Source organism: Macaca fascicularis, chromosome 19 (assembly GCF_037993035.2).
Source record: "Macaca fascicularis isolate 582-1 chromosome 19, T2T-MFA8v1.1".
NCBI lineage: Eukaryota > Metazoa > Chordata > Mammalia > Primates > Cercopithecidae > Macaca > Macaca fascicularis.
Window position 1 is genome coordinate 43,750,601 of NC_088393.1, and position 19,900 is coordinate 43,770,500.

At 39.5% G+C, this 19,900-nt stretch overlaps 1 protein-coding gene across 8 annotated transcripts in view; it reads right to left on the bottom strand.

Annotated features, from left to right (window-relative positions):
• Positions 1 to 6,626: 6,626 nt before the first annotated feature.
• Positions 6,627 to 19,900, bottom strand: part of ZNF529 (zinc finger protein 529) — a 52,312-nt gene continuing 39,038 nt past the window's right edge. For 7 of the 8 annotated variants that reach the window (XM_065536506.2, XM_045378857.2, XM_045378854.2 and 4 more), the window contains 3 exons: positions 18,928 to 19,021; positions 17,809 to 17,935; positions 6,627 to 10,489 (listed from right to left, as the gene is read on the bottom strand). In XM_065536506.2, coding sequence (XP_065392578.1) covers positions 9,033 to 10,489; positions 17,809 to 17,935; positions 18,928 to 18,981 — 1,638 coding nt within the window. In that variant the 5' untranslated portion in view covers positions 18,982 to 19,021 and the 3' untranslated portion in view covers positions 6,627 to 9,032. Of the gene's footprint in view, positions 10,490 to 17,808; positions 17,936 to 18,927; positions 19,022 to 19,338; positions 19,648 to 19,900 lie in introns of those variants that run through there. The other variant, XM_045378851.3, reaches the window with a different exon arrangement.

Consider the following 19,900-nt stretch of genomic DNA (forward strand, 5'->3'; position numbering starts at 1 on the left):
TTTAACCTGTTTAATATCTCCTTAAAGGTCCTATCTTCAAATCTAGTTCCATCAGTCATTCGGGCTTTAACATGAAATACAGGTAGACACATTTCAGTGTACAATAATGTGAAAAGATAATTATCCTCACTGATAAGAATGAAATGTAAATTAAACCTATACGTTTTACCTAGTAAAAGTTTAATGTTAACTAGGTTTTTTCAGATGTAAGGCCAGGCGTAGTGAGTCATGCCTGTAATCCGTAGTGAGTCATGCCTGTAATCCCAACACTTTGGGAGGCTGAGGTGGGCAGATCATTTGAGGTCAGGAGTTTGAGACCAACCTGGCCAACATGGTGAAACCCTGTCTATAGTAAAAATACAAAAATTAGCTGGGTGTGGTGGCATGTACCTGTAGTCCCAGCTACTCAGGAGGCTGAGGCAGGAGAATCACTTGAACCCAGGAAGGGAGGCTGCAGTGAGCCGAGATCATGCCACTGCATTCTAGCCACCTTTTTTTCCCAATAGTGATATGGTTCAGGTCTGTGTACCTACCCAAATCTCATGTCAAATTGTAATCCCCAATATTGGAGTGGGGCCTGGTGGCCTCGAGGTGATTGGATTATGTGGTCAGATTTCCTCCTCGGTGCTGCTTTCATGATATTGAGTGAATGCTCGTGAGATTTGGTTGTTTAAAAGTGTGTAGCACCTCCCCGCTCTGTCTTCCTGCTTTGGCCACGAAAGATGTGCCCGCTTTCCCTTCACCTTCTGCCATGATTTTAAGTTTCCTGAGGCCTCCCCAGCCATGCTTCCTGTGGAGCCGTAAGCCAATTAAACCTCTTTTCTTTATAAATTACCTAGTCTCGGGTATTTATTTCTAGCAGCGTGAAGAATGAACTAATACAAATAGCTTTTGAGGTACATGTGGTTTTTGGTTATGTGGATGAATTGTATAGTGAGAAAGTTTAAGATTTTAACTTTTTTTTTTTTTTTTTTTTTGAGACGGAGTCTCACGCTGTTGCCCAGGCTGGAGTACAGTGGCGCGATCTCGGCTCACTGCAAGCTCCGCCTCCCGGGTTCCCGCCATTCTCCTGCCTCAGCCTCCTGAGTAGTTGGGACTACAGGCGCCCGCCACCGCGCCCGGCTAATTTTTTGTATTTTTAGTAGAGACGGGGTTTCACTGTGGTCTCGATCTCCTGACCTTGTGATCCGCCCGCCTCGGCCTCCCAAAGTGCTGGGATTACAGGCTTGAGCCACCGCGCCCGGCGCGATTTTAACTTTTTAAGAAACAGCAAAGTTAGAAACTTAAGCTAGAAAAAGAAGAGCAACTAAATCCAAAGCAAGCAAAAGAAAAACAAAGATCACAATGGAAATCAAAGAAAGAGAAAACATTAAGACATATACTAGAAAATGTCTGAAACCAAAAGGTAGTTATTTGAAAAGATAACAAACTTGACAAGGAAAAAAAGAACACAAATTACCAAAATCAGAAATGAAAGAAGGGAAATCACTGTCAAAAACCTATAAAAATTAAAACTTTATGCTAACAAATTAGGCAAATTAGATAAAAGGGAAACATTTCTGATAAGTCATAAACTACGAGAACCAACTCTAGAAGAAATTTCAAAACTTGAATAGACCTATAACTAAAAAAGGACTTCATTAAAATTTTCATGTAGAATAGTCCATAAATAGAAATCTATAAAATATTTAAAGAAAAAATAATACCAATACTTCACAAATTCTTTCAGGAAACAGACAAGGAGAAGGAAACAATTCTGAGGTCATACTGTGTGGCCAGTATTAAGCCTATACCAAAGGCAGATTTTAAATATCAGAAGAAAGGCTGGGTGCAGTGGCTCATGCCTGTAATCCAGCATGTTGGGAGGCTGAGGCGGGCGGATCATGAGATCAGGAGTTCATGACCAGCCTGGCCAACATGGCAAAACCCCGTCTCTACTGAAAATACAAAAATTAGCCTGGCATGGTGGCTTGCTACTGTAGTCCCAGCTACTGAGGAGGCTGAGGCAGGAGAATTGCTTGGACCCACAAGGCGGAGGTTGCAGTGAGTTGAGATGGTGCCACTGCACTCCAGCCTGGGCGACAGAGAGAGACTCCATCTTTAAAATAAATTAATAATATAAAATAATACAAAAATTAGCTGGGTATGGTGGTAGGTTCCTGTAATTCCAGCTACATGGGAGGCCAAGGCAGGATAATTGCTTGAACCCAGGAGGCAGAGGTTGCAGTGAGCCAAAATCGCACCATTGCACTCCAGCCTGGGCAACAAGAGCAAAACTCCGTCTTAAAAAAAAAATTATAAATAAATATCAATAGAAAAACTGCAGACCATGAACTACAGAGTCTCACGAACATAGACACAAAAATCCTGAACAAGGCTGGGTGCAGTGGCTGACACTTGTAATCCCTGCACTTTGTGAGGCCAAGGCAGGCGGATTGCCTGATCCCATGAGTTTGAGACCAGCCTGGGACCCATGGTGAAACCCTGTCTCTACAAAAAGTAAAAATCTAGCCAGGCATGGTGGTGTGACTGTAGTACCAGCTACTCAAGAGGCTGAGGTGAGAGCATCATCTGAACCCATGGAGGTCGAGGCTACAGTGAGCCATGATCACGCCATTGTACTCTTGTCTTCGCAACAGTGTGAGACCCTGTCTCAAAAAACAAAAAAGTCCTTAACAACAACAAAAACAGGAAAGCATCTGACAGAATCCCAAACCCATTGATAATATAAGCTCTCAACATACAAGTAAGTTGAAAATACATGATTTCAATAGACACAAAAATTATTTGATACAGTCCCACATACATGCGTGATTTAAAACTTTTGAAATGCTAGGAATAGAACTAGGAAAATAAAGGAGTCTCCTCATCCTGATGAAAGGTATTGTATCAGTCAGGCTTGAATAAGACAAGCAGAGTCATTAAGAGATATATACATACGATATCTGTATATTAAGAGATTTATTAGAGGGCATTGGCTTATGCAATTATGGGAGTTGGGTAAGCAGTCTCTATAAGGCTGTATCTCTCTGATGCTACACCTTAAAGTCCAGGCATGGTACCTGGAGTCCTAGCTACTCAGGAGACTAAGTCAGAGGGATTGCTTGAGCCCAGGAGGTTGAAGATGCAGTGAGTTATGATTGTGCCACTGCATTCCAGCCTGGGCAACAGGGTGAGACCCTGTCTCTAAAAATAATAATAATGAAGTAAAAATAAATAATGTAAATGTTTCATGCAGAAATGAAAAGATACTAGAAAGTAACACAAAGCTATAGGAAGAAATAAAGAACATTGGTAAAGGTAACTATATAACTGTGTATTTACATAGGTAAATACAAAAGCCAGCAATATTGTATTTTTGTCGTGTATTCCTGTCTTCTTCCTATATGATTTTAAAGAAAAATGTAGCTGTGCACGGTGACTCATGCCTGTAATCTCAGCACCTTGGTAGGCTGAGGTGGATGGATCCCTTGAGCTCAGGAGTTCTGAGACCAGCCTGGAGAAACATGATGAAACCCTGTCTCTACAAAAAATACAAAAATTAGCCGGGTATGGTGGCAGGCACCTGCCGTCCCAGCTACTTGGGAGGCTGAGGCAGGAGAGTCACTTGAACCCAGGAGGCGGAGGTTGCAATGAGCCAAGATTGCACCACTGCACTCCAGCCTGGGTGACAGTGAGACTCCATCTAAAAAAAAACACACACACACACACACACACACACACACAAACGTAAATGCATAAAACAGTAATTATAAATATCTGCAAATGGGCACACAATGTGTAACGATGTAATTCCTGTCAATAATAATGTGAATGAGGAAGGACAGAGATGTATAGGACCAGAATTTTTGTAAATGATTGAAGCTAAGGTAGTATTAATTCAAAGTAGAATATGTGTTAACTCCAAGGTAAACACTGAGAAAATGAATACAAAATGTACAGAAAATAAAAGGAACCAAAATGATAAATAAATTCCGGCCAGGTGCAGTGGCTCCCGCCTGTAAGCACTTTGAGAGGCTGAGGCAGGCAGATCACCTGAAGTCAAGAGTTTGAGACCAGCCTGACCAATATGGAGAAACCACATCTCCACTGAAAATACAACATTAGCCGGCCGTGCTGGCACATGCCTGTAATCTCAGCTACTCAGGAGGCTGAGGCAGAAGAATCGCTTGAACCTGGGAGGCGGAGGTTGTGGCAAGCCGAGATCGGGCCATTGCGCTCTGACCTGGGCAACAAGAGCAAAACTCTATCTCAAAAAAAAAAAAAAAAAAAAAAAAAAAAAAAATCAAACACAAAAGGCGGCAATACTGGGAGAATTAAGAAACAAAAAGAGACATACACAAAACAAATTAAAATATGGCTGAAGTAAATCCTTTACAAGCAATTAATTTAAATGTATATTGATTAAATTCTCCAATTAAAGGGCAGAGATTGCCAGATGGATTTAAAAAAAAATGATCCAACGATATGCTGTCCACGAGAGACTCAGCAAATGTAAATAGGTTGAAAGTGAGAGGGATGGACAAAGATTCCATGCAAATAGTTAAGCGATAGAGAGGTAGGTGGCTATGCTAGTATCAAACAATACGGACTTTAAGTCAAAAATTTTTACAAGGCCGGGCGCGGTGGCTCAAGCCTGTAATCCCAGCACTTTGGGAGGCCGAGACGGGCGGATCACGAGGTCAGGAGATTGAGACCATCCTGGCTAACCCGGTGAAACCCCGTCTCTACTAAAAAATACAAAAAACTAGCCGGGCGAGGTGGCAGGCGCCTGTAGTCCCTCGGGAGGCTGAGGCAGGAGAATGGTGTAAACCCAGGAGGCGGAGCTTGCAGTGAGCCGAGATCCCGCCACTGCACTCCAGCCTGGGCGACAGAGCGAGACTCCGTCTCAAAAAAAAAAAATTTTTTTACAAGGGACAAAAAAAGACATTATATATTGATAGAACGGTCAGTGCATCAAAAGATATAATAATTATAAACAAAAACACACCAAATAGAGCCCCAAAAGAAGTGAAGCAAACACTACAAAATGTTGCAGGCAAAAAAAAAAAAAAAAAAAAAAAAAAAACAGTTCTACAATAGTGGGAGTCTTCAGTACTTCACATTCAATAATGGATGGACCATCTACACAGAAGATCAAGAAGGAAATAGGACTAGAACATTATAAACTAACAATATCTAACAAACATATCATGTACACAACACTATCTCAAAACAGCAAAATACACATTTCATCATTTTTCCCAGTATGGTTAAGAATTTCCCAAATCTTCACATTTTAGTTTCTTATTGCTTAAGAATTCCTCCTTCAATTCAACTCTCTCCTTTCCTATTTTATATGTGCAATAAAGAGAACCCAAGCCACAAGTTCAATAATTAGAAATCTCTGCTACTATTTAGTTTCATTGCTTGGAAGCGCTACCTTCCACAAAACACTAGAGCGTGATTCAGCCAAGTTCCTTGCTACAATAAACTGTTCCTCATTTCTAAGACTAAACCATTATGGCCTTAAATGTCCATATTTCTACCAACATTTTGTTCATGATTGTTTCTTTAACATGAATACTGTTCATGACAGTATTCTTTAAAATGGAAGCCCTCTCTCCAGTGATTCTATTTTGAGTCCTCCCCAGAATCATTTTTACATATATATTTCTAGCATACACCCTCAGAATTTTTCCAGCCTATATGCCCACCACCCAGTTCCAAAGCTTGAACTTGCACATTTTTAGGTATTTGTTACAGCAGCACCCCACTTCTCAGTACCAACAACTGTCTTAGTTTGCTTAGGGTGCTGTAAGAAAATGCCAAAGACTGTGAGGCTTAAATACAGATACTTATTTTCTCACTGTTCTAATTAAAATAGGGATTAGCAGGTTTAATTCCTGGTAAGGGCTCTCTTGGCTTCTAAATTCCCACCTTCTCCTTGTGTCCTCATGTGGCCTTTCCTTTGTGTGTGAGCACAGGGAGAGAGATCTTTCCCTCCGCTTCTCGTAAGATCACCATTTGTATCAAATTAGAATCACATTATTACATCCTCATTGCCTTATGTCCAAATACAATCACACTGCAGGTTAAGGGATGAATTCTGGCAAGTTGGGGGCTTGGGGGGGTGGCACAGTGGGTTATATAACTCCAGAAATCTCAATCACAGACTCTCTGCCTGTCCCTGACATACATATATTAGTCTTTAATATTAGTTGCTATTAAATAGAATTAGAATTCCTTCATTGGACATAGAAAATTTAATGGTGCAGGACAGCAGAAAACAGGATGAGACTGCAATATCCTATCCTATTGAATATGAGAATAAAGCTCCTATGCAGGCTAGGGAAAAGTCACAAAGAATAAAGGGGCAAATGAAAATGGAAAGAATGGTGAAATTTTATATTTTTGAGTAAGAAACTGTAGTAAAAACCAAACAGTAATACCACAATGATAATTATATTATGGTTTGGAGTAAGTGTGAAATGCCATTAAGTTCATAACAAAGTTAAATGAAAAATGTTAATATGATAAAAATATAGCTGTAATTACAAATAAGGAAAACATAATAGGATACATTTTATTCATTAATTTATCATTTGTTAATGACTTCAAAAAGTAAAAGCCAAGACACAAGGATATTTTGTTTCTCTCACTAATTTTAATTTTAATGTCTGTATACAAGGTTTAGATATTTAGTAGTTTTAATTTGTTTAAGCTGGAAGGAAAAACACTCACACAAAGAAACATAGGACAAGTTCTCCTGGAGAGCTATACCCAAAAGAGGAACATCAGCACTGATGGTAACTCAGGATAAAAGGTCCAAGAGTAAATTAGCTGTGTTGTCACTTAAATAGAATTTAGTTAGAAACAGAGCTACTACTCTATTTCAAAGATATGAAATAGCAAATATCCTGACAAAACTCTTGTTCTTACTGTGTAGGACATGAAACAACAACCAATTACATATCTTTTAAAACTACTTGAATAAGCAATACTTACATAAAACATTGCTCAATATATCAGATGAGAAAATGGCCTAATACTGGTAATCATTCAGACCTTTATAGAGTACATAAATTCTGGGAAAGACACCAGTTTCAAAAATTAAAATGTAATGAATGATGGTGACATAAATTTATCTGAAAATAGTAAAATTTTCTTATAAAAATCGAATAACTGGCCAGGCATGGTGGCTCACACTCGTAATCCCAGCACTTTGGGAGGCCAAGGCCAGCAGATCACGAGGTCAGGAGATACAGACTGTCTTGGCCAACATGGTGAAACTCTGTGTCTACTAAAATACAAACAATTAGCCAGGTGTGGTGGCACATGCCTGTAATCCCAGCTACTTGGCAGGCTGAGGCAGGAAAATTGCTTGAACCTGGGAGGTGGAGGTTCCAGTGAGCTGAGATCACGCCACTGCACTCCAGCCTGGTGAGAGCAAGACTCTATCTCAAAAAAATTAAATAAATAAATCCAATAACCAGGCCGGGTGCGGTGGCTCATGCCTGTAATCCCAGCACTTTGGGAGGCTGAGGTGGGGGGGATCACCTGAGGTCAGGAGTTCGAGACCAGATTGACCAACATGGAGAAATCCCATCTCTACTAAAAATACAAAATTAGCCAGGCGTGGTGGCGCATGCCTGTAATCCCAGCTACTTGGGAGGCTGAGCAGGAGAATAGTTTGAACCCGGGAGGCAGAGGTTAAGGGAGCCAAGATCGCGCCACTGCACTCCAGCCTGGGCAACAGAACAAAACTGTCTCAAAAAAAATGAAAAGTAAAAAAAAAAAAAAAAAAAAAAAAATTCAATAACCAGTGGCTTGTGATCTCACTGACTGCATAACCAAGACAGCTGTCCTGAGAGAGAGATGATTTTGGAGTTAAATGAGATTAGTTAAATCACAGAAGGTCTGTTGATTGTTGAAATGCCCAAACCTAATAAGGCAACTCTAGGAGAGAATAAAAATAAAAATAATGGTAATAGATTAAAAAAAATTTGAAGCTGTAGTTGTAAATCCTCTTAATGTAAGTTCAGTGGTCATTTTTTCCTCCCCTTTTAAAGGTGTTTGACAAATTTAAGAATGATAATTTAAGAGAATGATAAATTTTAACAGACTTATTGGATGAGTAATTTTATCAAATATTTAAGAGTTCTCTTCATTTGGATCCTGGTTGGTACAGCCTGTGGGTAAAAAGACTGCTTAAAGGAAGTGGTTATATTCCAATATAACAGACAAACACTATATATACACACACACACACAGTATATATTATATATACATATATACTGTATATACTATATATACATATATAGTATGTGTATATATATACTGTGTGTTATATATAGTGCATGTGTGAGTATATATAGTATACATCACACATACACTATATACACTGTATGTATATATACACTATATATATATATAGTGTGTGTGTGTGTTATGGTGGAATATAACCAGTTCCTATGTATATGTTATTTTGGGGGAACATGTTGTATCAAAATAAAATAGAAATTTAAAGAGAAGTGAACAATTTGGTGAAAATGGAAAGATCACACTTCTATCATTCAAAACAAAACAAAACAAGAACATTACACAAAATGAAGAGCAATAAGAATGTAAAACTACGTTATATCTGTCTAGGAGTTCTAACTCTCTGGAGGAAAATAAGTATAGATATCACAAGCAAAGAATTACAATGCAGAAAAGATACTGAAGTAATATTACAATTAAAAAACTGAATAGTGAAAAGAACAATAATGCAAACATCAAAGGCTATTGTAAACAAAACATGCCACGATGAGAAACTCATGGAAAAAAACTCTTTTTAACATAAAAAGGAGAAATATTTGGCAATATCTAACAAAGCTATAAGTATATATCAGCTATGACTAAGCAATTCTATGTCTACATACAGAATGGCCATGAAGTCTAAAAACAGACTTAAAAGAGGGAGATACTGAATTGCCTTGATTACCCATTAAATCCATCCATAGTTTTTTCCTGTGAAAATCTGAAATAAAAAACCACTTTATACATTTATTTCAGTCAAATGATTTCTCACCAGTGTAAATTTTCGGTTGGCACGTAAGATGCCCAACAACACTAAAGGAATTCCCACATTCCTTACATTCATAGGGTTTATCACCAGTATGAATGCGCTGATGTTTGGTAAAGGATGAACTATGTCTAAAGGCCTTCCCACATGCCTTGCATTCGTAGGGTTTTTCTCCAGTATGAATTCTCTGATGTTCTGTAAGGGCTGAACTATGTCTAAAGGCCTTCCTACATACTTTACATTCATAAGGTTTCTCACCACTATGAATTCTTTGATGTTGAATAAGGGCTGACGTAAGTCTAAAGAACTTTCCACACTCCTTACATTCATAAGGCTTTTGACCACTGTGAATTCTTTCATGTCGAGTAAGTTCACTACCTACTCCAAATGCTTTCTCACATTCTTTACATTTATAGGGTTTTTCACCAGTATGAATCCTCTGATGTCTAGTCAGGGATGAACTGTTTCTAAAGACCTTTCCACATGCTTTGCATTCATAGGGTTTCTTACCAGTATGAATTCTCTGATGACGAGCAAGTTCTCTACATACTCCAAAAGCCTTTCCACATTCCTTACATGCATAAGGTTTCTCACCAGTATGAATTCTCTGATGTTCAATGAGCTGTGAACTAATTCTAAAAACCTTCTCACAGTGCATACATTTGTAGGGCTTCTCACCAGTATGAATTCTCTGATGTTCAGTAAGCTGTGAAAGAAATCTGAAGTCCTTGCCACATTCCATACATTTGTAAGTTTTCTCATCAGTATGGATTTTCTGATGTCGAGTAAGTTGGGCATGCACTCTAAAGGATTTCCCACAGAATGAACATTCGAAGTGTTTCTCACCATCATGAACTCTTTGAAGTGGAGTAACTTCTTCAACTCTTCCAAAGGTCCTTCTGTATTCCTTACATTTGTAGAACTTCTCATTGTCAATTTTCTGGTATACATTAAGGTCTTTATAAAAACTACATGTATTCCCATATTCCATATATTTACAAGGTTTCACACCAGTATGAATATTCAGTTGTAACATATTGGAGTTGTCTATCCCAAAGGTTTTCCAACATTGATTGCATGCATAGTTTTTTTCACCAGTATGTATTTTCTGATATTCAGCAAACTCTAAGTCACAACTGAAGACCTTCTCATATTCCTTGTATTCATAGGGCTTCTCACTGTCATGAGTTCTCTGAGGTAACATAAGAGATTCATGAGTTTTGTAAGTGGGCACATTTTCAGAGATGATTTTCATTTGACTGAAATATCCCACTTCAGGTCCTTGTACTTCAATCTTGCTTTTGCTTTGCCAGTCATTTCTGCAAATGGAACTTTCAAGGCCACGTAACTTGCTACTTTCCATTACCTCCCACTGAGAACCAGTGTTTTTAATAATGTCTTTTCCTACAGATAAATGCTTAGTCTCACTCCTGGACTCCAAATCTGAAAGAAAGGAAAAAATAATTTTCATGTACTACAAGAATAAAAGTTATGGAAAGAAGAGACAATTTAAGAATAATTCACCATATACATGAATTGGTTTAAACAATGTTATGAAATTTGGAGAAAGATAAAGAGAGCTCACAGAATAACAGCAGAACATAAAGATTATGAGGAATGTGATTAAGTTAGTGGATCTGAAATTTGTGTGTTGGTCATCGCCTGGTAAGCTTGTTAGTTAAACAGAATCAAAATCTGTAGATGTAGAACTAGTCATTAGCATCTTATAGAGATAATGCTAATGCAGATCAAAATTTTATAATCCATATATACTAACACTTTTGTGGTTTTCTTCCCCAAAAATAAACTTTACCAAGGATAATAACAAGGTACAGTTTGTAAGACCTCATTTTGCCCGGGCATGTGGGCTCATGCTTGTTATCCTAGCACTTTGAGAGGGCAAGGCAGGTGGGTTACCTGAACTCAGGACTTTGAGACGAGCCTGGGCAACATGGTAAAACCCTGCCTCTACTAAAATACAAACAGCCGGGCATGATGGCACACACCTGTAGTCCCAGCTACTCAGGAGGCTGAGGCACAAGAATTGCTTGAACCCAGGAAGTGGAGGCTGCAGGGAGCTGAGATCGCACCACTGCGTAGACTCTAGCCTGGGCAGTGGAGCAAGAGTCCGTCTCAAAAAAAAAAAAAAAACAACCTCATTTTAACTCCATTCTGCTAATCATTTTTCACCTCCTAGATCAAAACAAATATCCTATCATTTAGAGCTATCCATAGGACATTTCATTTCACATAAACGGTCTCTTTGTATGCCAGCTTCTTTTCTTTGTTAAGGTCTCAAGATACCTGCCCTCAGAAAGGGCATATTAGTTGACCCTAAATAACTTCATTTCCATTTCTAATCCCGTATCTAGTGCCTTACCCTTATATATATGTTTTTTCAGTTGTGTATTCAGTACTTTTACACCATTTACTTCCTTATTCCTTAAATTCCACAAGGACAAATATAATAAATTTTCATGTGCCAATGTACAACAAGCCCTAAGGGCATAGTATATAATTAATAGAGGAAAAGTAAATCACTGAATGAATCCAAATAAAAATAAAAGTATATATACAAAGATAAGTCACTAGAAAACAACTATCAAAATAATTATGTAGCTATAAGAATAATGCCAGTTATCAATGCCTCCCAAACCTCATTGTATTAGTGATTACATACATATATTTATAATACAGTAAGATACATAAATACGGTGAACATTCATATGTATTTATTTTCCAATTGCTTCTCCACTTACACATATTGTCCCACCATTATTGCTTATTCCCTCGTATGCAGAGCCATGACTGACATGTGGAATGAAGAAATACAATCAAGATGGGATGTGTTATTTACTTCTCTTCAACAGCATATTTACCTTTACTCTGCTGTCCTTCTAAAACCTACCCCTATTTTTTCTTTTATGTTCTTTTACAGATATTCCTTTCCATTTTCTTATACCAAAAGTCAACTAATGCTATACTTCCCCAAAATATAATATTTCAGATATTAAAATATCTGAATATAATTGTAACTACTGTTAGACTTACACAATTCTGAGCAAAGGCTTATGAGTGAAAAGGAGAATATGCTAACAAAATAATATGAAGAAGGTGGTCTAGGTACACAAGACTGTAAGGCACTTTGTAACAAAGGATTTTATGGACATCATCTGGAGGCGAACAATGAGAAAAGGGAATGCCTGAGGAAAACTCAGAGTGACACATGAACACAGAAAAATAATAATTTTCTGTGACTTAATTATGTATAAGATGAAATAATGCAGACATCAATATCTGACAGAAACATTAAAACCAGATTTGAGTGCCAGTATCAATAAATCAAAAGTACTTTCAGTTAGAAATAAAGAAGCTCTCTACTAGGCTGGGTGCAGTGGCTGTTTCACACCTGTAATCCCAGCATTTTGGGAGCCCAAGGTGGGTGGATCACTTGAGGTCAGGAGTTCGAGAACAGCCTGGCCAACATGGCGAAACCCGTTTCTACTAAAAATACAAAAAAACTTAGCTGGGCATGGTGGCGCATGTCTGTAACGCCAGCTACTTGGCAGGCTGAGGCAGAAGAATCACTCAAACCTGGGAGATGGAGGTTGCAGTGAGCTGAGATTGCACCACCACACTCCAAGCTGGGCAACAGAGTGAGACTATGTCTTATTAAAAAAAAAAAAGAAAGAAAAGAAAAAGAAGCTCTCTGCTAAATAACTGTTGGGTCAATGTGGAAATGTAATTGAAATCACAAAGTTTGTAGTGAACCATGATGTTGAAAACATTTCTAACTGATATCTATGGAACATAAATATATTTGTCTCATAAAAAGTAAAAACTTAAATGCTTGTTTTTTTAAAAAAAAGAGTAAAAATAACCAATGTATATATCCTACTAAAGACAAAAGAACAGTGACCTAAAGAAAAGGTGAGAAATTAGCAAACAATCACAACGTGATGAAAACATACACAAAATGTTATAAGACTCCTATGCTAATAAAGCTGAAAATGTAGTCTAATGAATTAATTTCTTGGTAAAGAGATATTTAAAACCAACCCAAAAAGCAATAATAGTTGGAAAAACATTCCTGGAATGAGATAAAATTTTCTTTTTTTGTTTTTTTGAGACGGCATCTCGCTCTGTCGCCCAGGCTGGAGTGCAGTGGCCGGATCTCAGCTCATTGCAAGCTCTGACTCCCGGGTTTATGCCATTCTCCTGCCTCAGCCTCCCGAGTAGGTGGGACTACAGGCGCCCGCCACCTCGCCCAGCTAGTTTTTTGGTATTTTTTAGTAGAGACAGGGTTTCACCGCGTTAGCCAGGATGGTCTCGATCTCCTGACCTCGTGATCCGCCCATCTCGGCCTCCCAAAGTGCTGGGATTGCAGGCTTGAGCCACCGTGCCCAGCCAGAGATAAAATTTTCAAACACTCACTCCATGAAACAGAAGAACAATAACCATGCCTTATTGTCCTTGTTATTGAAATAAACCAGGTAATAAACCAGGAATCCTAGAACAAAGGCCTGGATCATGATCTAGACCCAGGGAGGTATGAGATGTACCCTGTAATGTTTTGCCAGAAAGAAGAAAGTTTTACAACAGTGGGTCACATCAAAGGGACACAAAAATAGCTTGAGGGAGCTAAAGTGCCACCATTTTGACAATACAAGAGTCAAATGAGGGGAAAAAAGTTTATGTAAAACTAATGCTAAACTAAACAAAACCAGAAAAATGCACTCATATCCAATTCAATGCCTGGGTCTGGGATAGGAAGGGTATGGAATGAGCCTTGGATAAGCTTTTGACAAAAAGTGACAATAAATTCAAAGGTTAAAGGATAAAGCCAAAGCGTACAGAAATCACCATAAGAAACATGGTATCAGTATATCAAAATTTCATCCAGGCTGGGCGCGGTGGCTCAAGCCTGTAATTCCAGCACTTTGGGAGGCCGAGACGGGCGGATCACGAGGTCAGGAGATCGAGACCATCCTGGCTAGCATGGTGAAACCACGTCTCTACTAAAAATACAAAGAAAAAAATAGCCGGGCGACATGGCGGGCGCCTGTAGTCCCAGCTGCTTGGGAGGCTGAGGCAGGAGAATGGCGTGGGCCCAGGAGTCGGAGCTTGCAGTGAGCTGAGATCCGGCCACTGCACTCCAGCCTGGGTGGCAGAGCGAGACTCCGTCTCAAAACAAAAAAAAAAAAAAAAAATTTCATCCAATATTCATACTGCTGGACATCAAAAATCAGACTCTGGTGGGCTAATGTATACTGAACCAGTAACATCAATAAACATAATGAGACATAATAGAAGGTATGAAAAATTCTAGTGCACCATTTGAGGTGGCTACTTATTTACAGTAATATAAAAGATATAATAATAAAAACAGCCTCTTTGCCTTTCCCATTAGAATTACAAAAGTTTACCAAAGAACATGACAGCAACTAACATAAAAGGAATGACAAATTGAAACACATTGATTCCAATGAGGACTTCCAAATGCAAAAACATTAGGTGAATCACTGAAAAGGAACTGTATAAAATGCCAAATTAAGACCAGAGAGATTGGTTTCTGACCACACTGTCTGAATTAGCTCTTTCTCCATCATTCTCTACCCCTTTATTCTTACACATACTGTTATATATATTCTCTACTTGTTTATTATACATCTCAAGAACTAGTATGTCAGTTCCATGGCAGCAGGGTCTGTATTGCTCTTGTTCACTATTGTACTGATATCTGTCTCAATGTAGACACTAAATAAATATTGAGGATATGAATGAGCATTTGTTTATGGTCAATATACACATACATAAGTCTAAATACAAGAGGAACTGGAAAACGGTGGCATTGAAGAAGATCTTAATTTCCTTCTCCAAGTGCCAGGCTTTTAAAAACAAAAACAAAAACAAAAAAACAGTCTGGGCCGGGCGCAGTGGCTCACGCCTGTAATCCCAGCACTTTGGGAGGCCGAGGTGGGCGGATCATGAGGTCAGGAGATCGAGACCATCTTGGCTAACATGGTGAAACCCCGTCTCTACTAAAAATACAAAAAATTAGCTGGGCATGGTGGTGGGCACCTGTAGTCCCAGCTACTCGGGAGGCTGAGACAGGAGAATGGTGTGAACCTGGGAGACGGGACTTGCACTGAGCCGAGATTGTGCCACTGCACTCCAGCCTTGGCAACAGAGCGAAACTCTGTCTCAAAAATAAAAAATAAAAATAAAAAAATAAAAACCCACAAGCTTTTGAAGGGATTTTCCCAACAGAATCCCAGGGGCTCATCTCCTGGACCAGATGGGCTTTGTGCTTTGGCAATGACTTTCTATCCCTCAGTGGCCATCACTCACCTGGCCCTGTCTTCCTTCACATCCCATAAACTCTATAGAGCAACTTCCCTTCCTCCAATAAGGTGATCCCAATTGGATCAGAAATGGAAGACTGCTTACAACAAAGAAATGTAACAATGTATTTTTTTTAATTATAACCAATTTTTAAAATACAGCTTTGAGAATTGGTTAAAGTTTTACTAAATAAAATCAAAATTATTATTATTTTTCTTTTTTTTGAGACGGAGTCTCGCTCTGCCACCCAGGCTGGAGTGCAGTGGCCGGATCTCAGCTCACTGCAAGCTCCACCTCCTGGGTTCACGCCATTCTCCTGCCTCAGCCTCCCGAGTAGCTGGGACTACAGGCGCCCGCCACCTCGCCCGGCTAATTTTTTGTATTTTTTAGTAGAGACGGGGTTTCACCGTGTTAGCCAGGATGGTCTCGATCTCCTGACCTCGTGATCCGCCCATCTCGGCCTCCCAAAGTGCTGGGATTACAGGCTTGAGCCACCGCGCCCGGCCCTAAAATCAAAATTATATGAAAAAGACAGAAAAAAGAATTGTGAGGGAACTGGAAAAACATTCACCTTAGAGTAACCACAGAATTATCACGTATAAAGAGACTAGACAGGTAAGGAAAGGTCTTATGTTATTTAAACCCATACTAATTCTTTGTCTGGAGAAGCAGTGTAACAGTTAAAAATACTGTCTTTGGTGCCAGATTGCCTGGGTAGAAAGCCTTCCTCTGTAATTACGTGGCTGTGGAGCCTTTGCAGAAGTGCCTAAATACTCTCTGTTGTAAGCAACCTCTTCTGTACAACAATAATAGAAACAGCACTTATGTCACAGAGTTATTGTAAGAATTAAACGAGTCATTTTTTTTTTGAGATGGAGTCTTGCCCTGTTGCCCAGGCGGAGTGTAGTGGCGCGATTTCAGCTCACTGCAACCTCCACCTCCCGAGTTCAAGCAGGTTCAAGCAATTCTCCTGCCTCAGCCACCTGAGTAGCTGGGACTACAGGCACACGCCACCATGCCCGGCTAATTTTTTTCTATTTTAGTAGAGACGGGCTTTCACTGTGTTGCCCAGGCTGGTCGTGAACTCCCGAGCTCAGGCAATCTGCCCGCCTCAGCCTCCCAAAGTGCTGGGATTACAGGCATGAGCTACCATGACTAGCCACGAGCCAATTATTTAAAGTGCTTAGGACGGGGCCAACTAGAAGGCAAGAACTATGGAAGCTGAGAGGAAAGTAAGTAACTTTCAGAGCTATTAAAAGGTCCTTGGTGGAATACTAATTTAATGTTAAATGCAACGTTCTTTAGCCATAAAGCAGGTGGGAGGAAATGAATATGAACTGTTTATCAATCCTTCAATATATAAATTGTAGAGATTCTTTTAACAATCATAACAAATCAGGACACACGGTATCTTAAAAGTTCTCCCAGAAGGTGGGTAAGAATATAAAGTATTTATAGCAATTCTGACCTCAAACACAATGTACGGGTTGCACATCCCTAATCTAAAATCTGAAATTCAATTACAAAATCCAAAACTTTCTGAGCACTGACATGATGCCACAAGTGAAATATACATAACTACTTAACACAAACTTGGTTTCATGCACAAAACTATTAAAAACATGGTATAAAATTGCCTTCAGGCAACTTTATATGTGTATAAAGTATACATGAAACATAAATGAATTTTGTGTTTCAATTTGGGTTCCATCCCTAAGATGTCTCATTATGTATATGCAGATATTCCAAAATCTGAAAAAAATCCCAAATCCAAAACACTCTCATCCCAAGTATTCTGGATAAGGGATACGCAACCTGTAATGTCTCAATGATATGCTGTGCGTGTTCCATAAGTCAAATCCAGCTCCTTGGTATCTAGGAAGGTAGAAATTATATGCAGGGCCTGAGAAGGTAAGAATATCATGAAGAATGTTAAAGACTGATAGAGATGTCATTTGCAACACAACAACACTGAAAGCATGCCTTTGGAATCAGAAGTTCACCTAGTTTCTTAAAACATAGCCTTGAGGCCGTCGCAGTGGCTCATGCCTGTAATCCCAGCACTTTGGGAGGCTGAGGCAGGCGAATCATGAGGTCAGGAGTTCAAGACCAGCCTGGCCAGTGTGGTGAAACCCTGTCTCTACTAAAAATACAAAAAATTAGCTGGGTGTAGTGGCGGACGCCTGTAATCCCAGCTACTCAGGAGGCTGAGGCAGGAGAACTGCTTGAACCTGGGAGGCAGAGGTTGCAGTGAGCCAAGATCATGCCACTGCATTCCAGCCTGGGTAACAAAGTGAGACTCCATCTCAAAAACAAAAGAAAACAAAATGAAAAACAAAATACAGCCTTGAGTTCACTGAATATCAGCTGATAGTCTAGAGCGTATATTCTAAGTTATTGGAGGCAGACAAATTTACCCAGTGAGAGTAAGTTGCTGTAGTTCTCCATCATCACATCCCAGTACAAGTTCCTCTGAGCAGAATCCAGATATTCCCATTCCTCCTGAGAGAAGTTGATGACCACATCCCTGAGTGTCACCAGTTCCTGAAACAACAAACCCGTACATTACAGGTAAAATTTAAGGAAATATTTTTGAGAAAAAGGCAAGATGAATTGCCTTATTGCAAGGGGACTGGACAGTAAACAAGGAGGCCAGGAGAAGACTGTGACACGGGAAGTAAGGAAATTAGTGCTTCCAAACCAGACTATCATCTTTAAAGACTCCCTTTGATCCACTGAAATCTTTCTGCATACTTATGGGATCTCTTATTTAGCCAACCATGTCTGGAAATTAATAACCAGTTTACAAATTAAAAGAAGTACTATATACAAGCACATTTCATGCTATGTGCCTGCCTCATGAATCATCAATAAATGTAAGTTTCTATACCCTCATTCCCCTGTACAGGAGAAAAAGATCTAACTTTGAAAATGGGGTGTGAACAAAATTAAAGATTTCTTGTAGCTCCAAGTTCATTACTATGTGACATATTATGTCACATTATATAATACAATTTATTACTTCTAGCAACAAAGTTTTTAGTAAGTGTTTTTTAGTGGCTACAGAGTAGTTTTCTTGCTAAAAATTTAACAGCCTTAATTATACTCCAATGTTTAGGTTAGACAAGGTCTTCTCCAATTCTGCACCTACAATCATCATCATTTTATATGACCTGAGGCCATTCAACATCAAATCCAATCTACCTGGAAACTCAAGTCTGTGGAGAAGGTCAGAGTATGCCCAATTGTCAAACAGATCCATCTGCTTTGTCCCTATTCCAGATATGACAAGGAAAAGTACAGGGATTCCACTTCTGCTTTATATCTGCTCTTGACAAAGGACTGAACACACAGGAGTGTTGAACATTCTTTGGAGAATAGAGAGGCACATAGGAGGGACACTATGCTGTTAGACTCCAGCCCTTACTAGAAAGTGAAAAAGTATGGGGTTGTGGTGCAGGTTCTTTGACAGAGGTGTGTGGTAGGAAGAATCAGAAAAAAGAAATATCACAAAGAAAAGAGAAATAGTAACTTACATGGTCCATGGTTAGAACTGTAAAGAACTGGTCAGGGAATTCCACTTCTGGCATGACAGCATGAGGAGCTCCATGGACACGATCCCCAATGAAACTGTAAAAATTATTTTTTAAAAAAGAACCACAATTTAAAGTCTCTGGAAATGGTGCTAGGAATGTACAGCAAATGAAGAAACATTAGTTTACGAAAATCTCCAAAAACATGTTAAGAACTCTGAGAGTCTGGACTATGTGAACCAAACCTGAGCCCTCCATTGTCCATTCTGTCTCGGTGAGAAAGACTCCACTCCAGCTAGGATAGCCAAGGGCATGGGGCTTCTTCGCCACTTCTCAACCTTTGCCCCAGTTGGATAGCTATCTTCCTAGGTGGGGTAAGACATCATCACTTTTCACTCTGCCCCAGTTACCTACCTGTTGCACAGCTGAAGAATGAAGACTCCCTTCCTCTGCCTCGCCCCAAAACATGAAATGTAGGCTTTAACTTGGACGTGGTACTGCTGAGCATACTGAGGTTCCAACTGCTGTGCCCTGGCTCCTGGGGCAGGTGTTCCATGCCCAAACAGGCAAGCCAGGGGACCTGGCTGCCGCCCCATCTGCCATCTACCAAGCACTCAGCTCCTAAAGCAGGGGAATCACTTAGAGAGATGCATGCCATTGTCCATACCTCCAGCACTAGAACAGTGGCTGTGGCTCTGAGATTTTGTCCAGGGGGAGAAGTAGGCCATAGAACAGAGTTCTGTATTTCTCCTCAAAGGAACTGAATTGACTTGCAACAGAATGTGGAGAAATTTAAACCTAAGGGCAATGTCAAAAACTGAAAATTTTGGTGAAGGGCAATTGGGAGGAGGTTGATAGATTAGAGGTGTATGTTATACTATAGGGTGGTTTGTTTGCCAGACAGAAACTGAGAGACCACCTGGGAAGAGACATTCTATTGTCAGAACAAATCTCAAACACTGACCTCAAGAAAGCA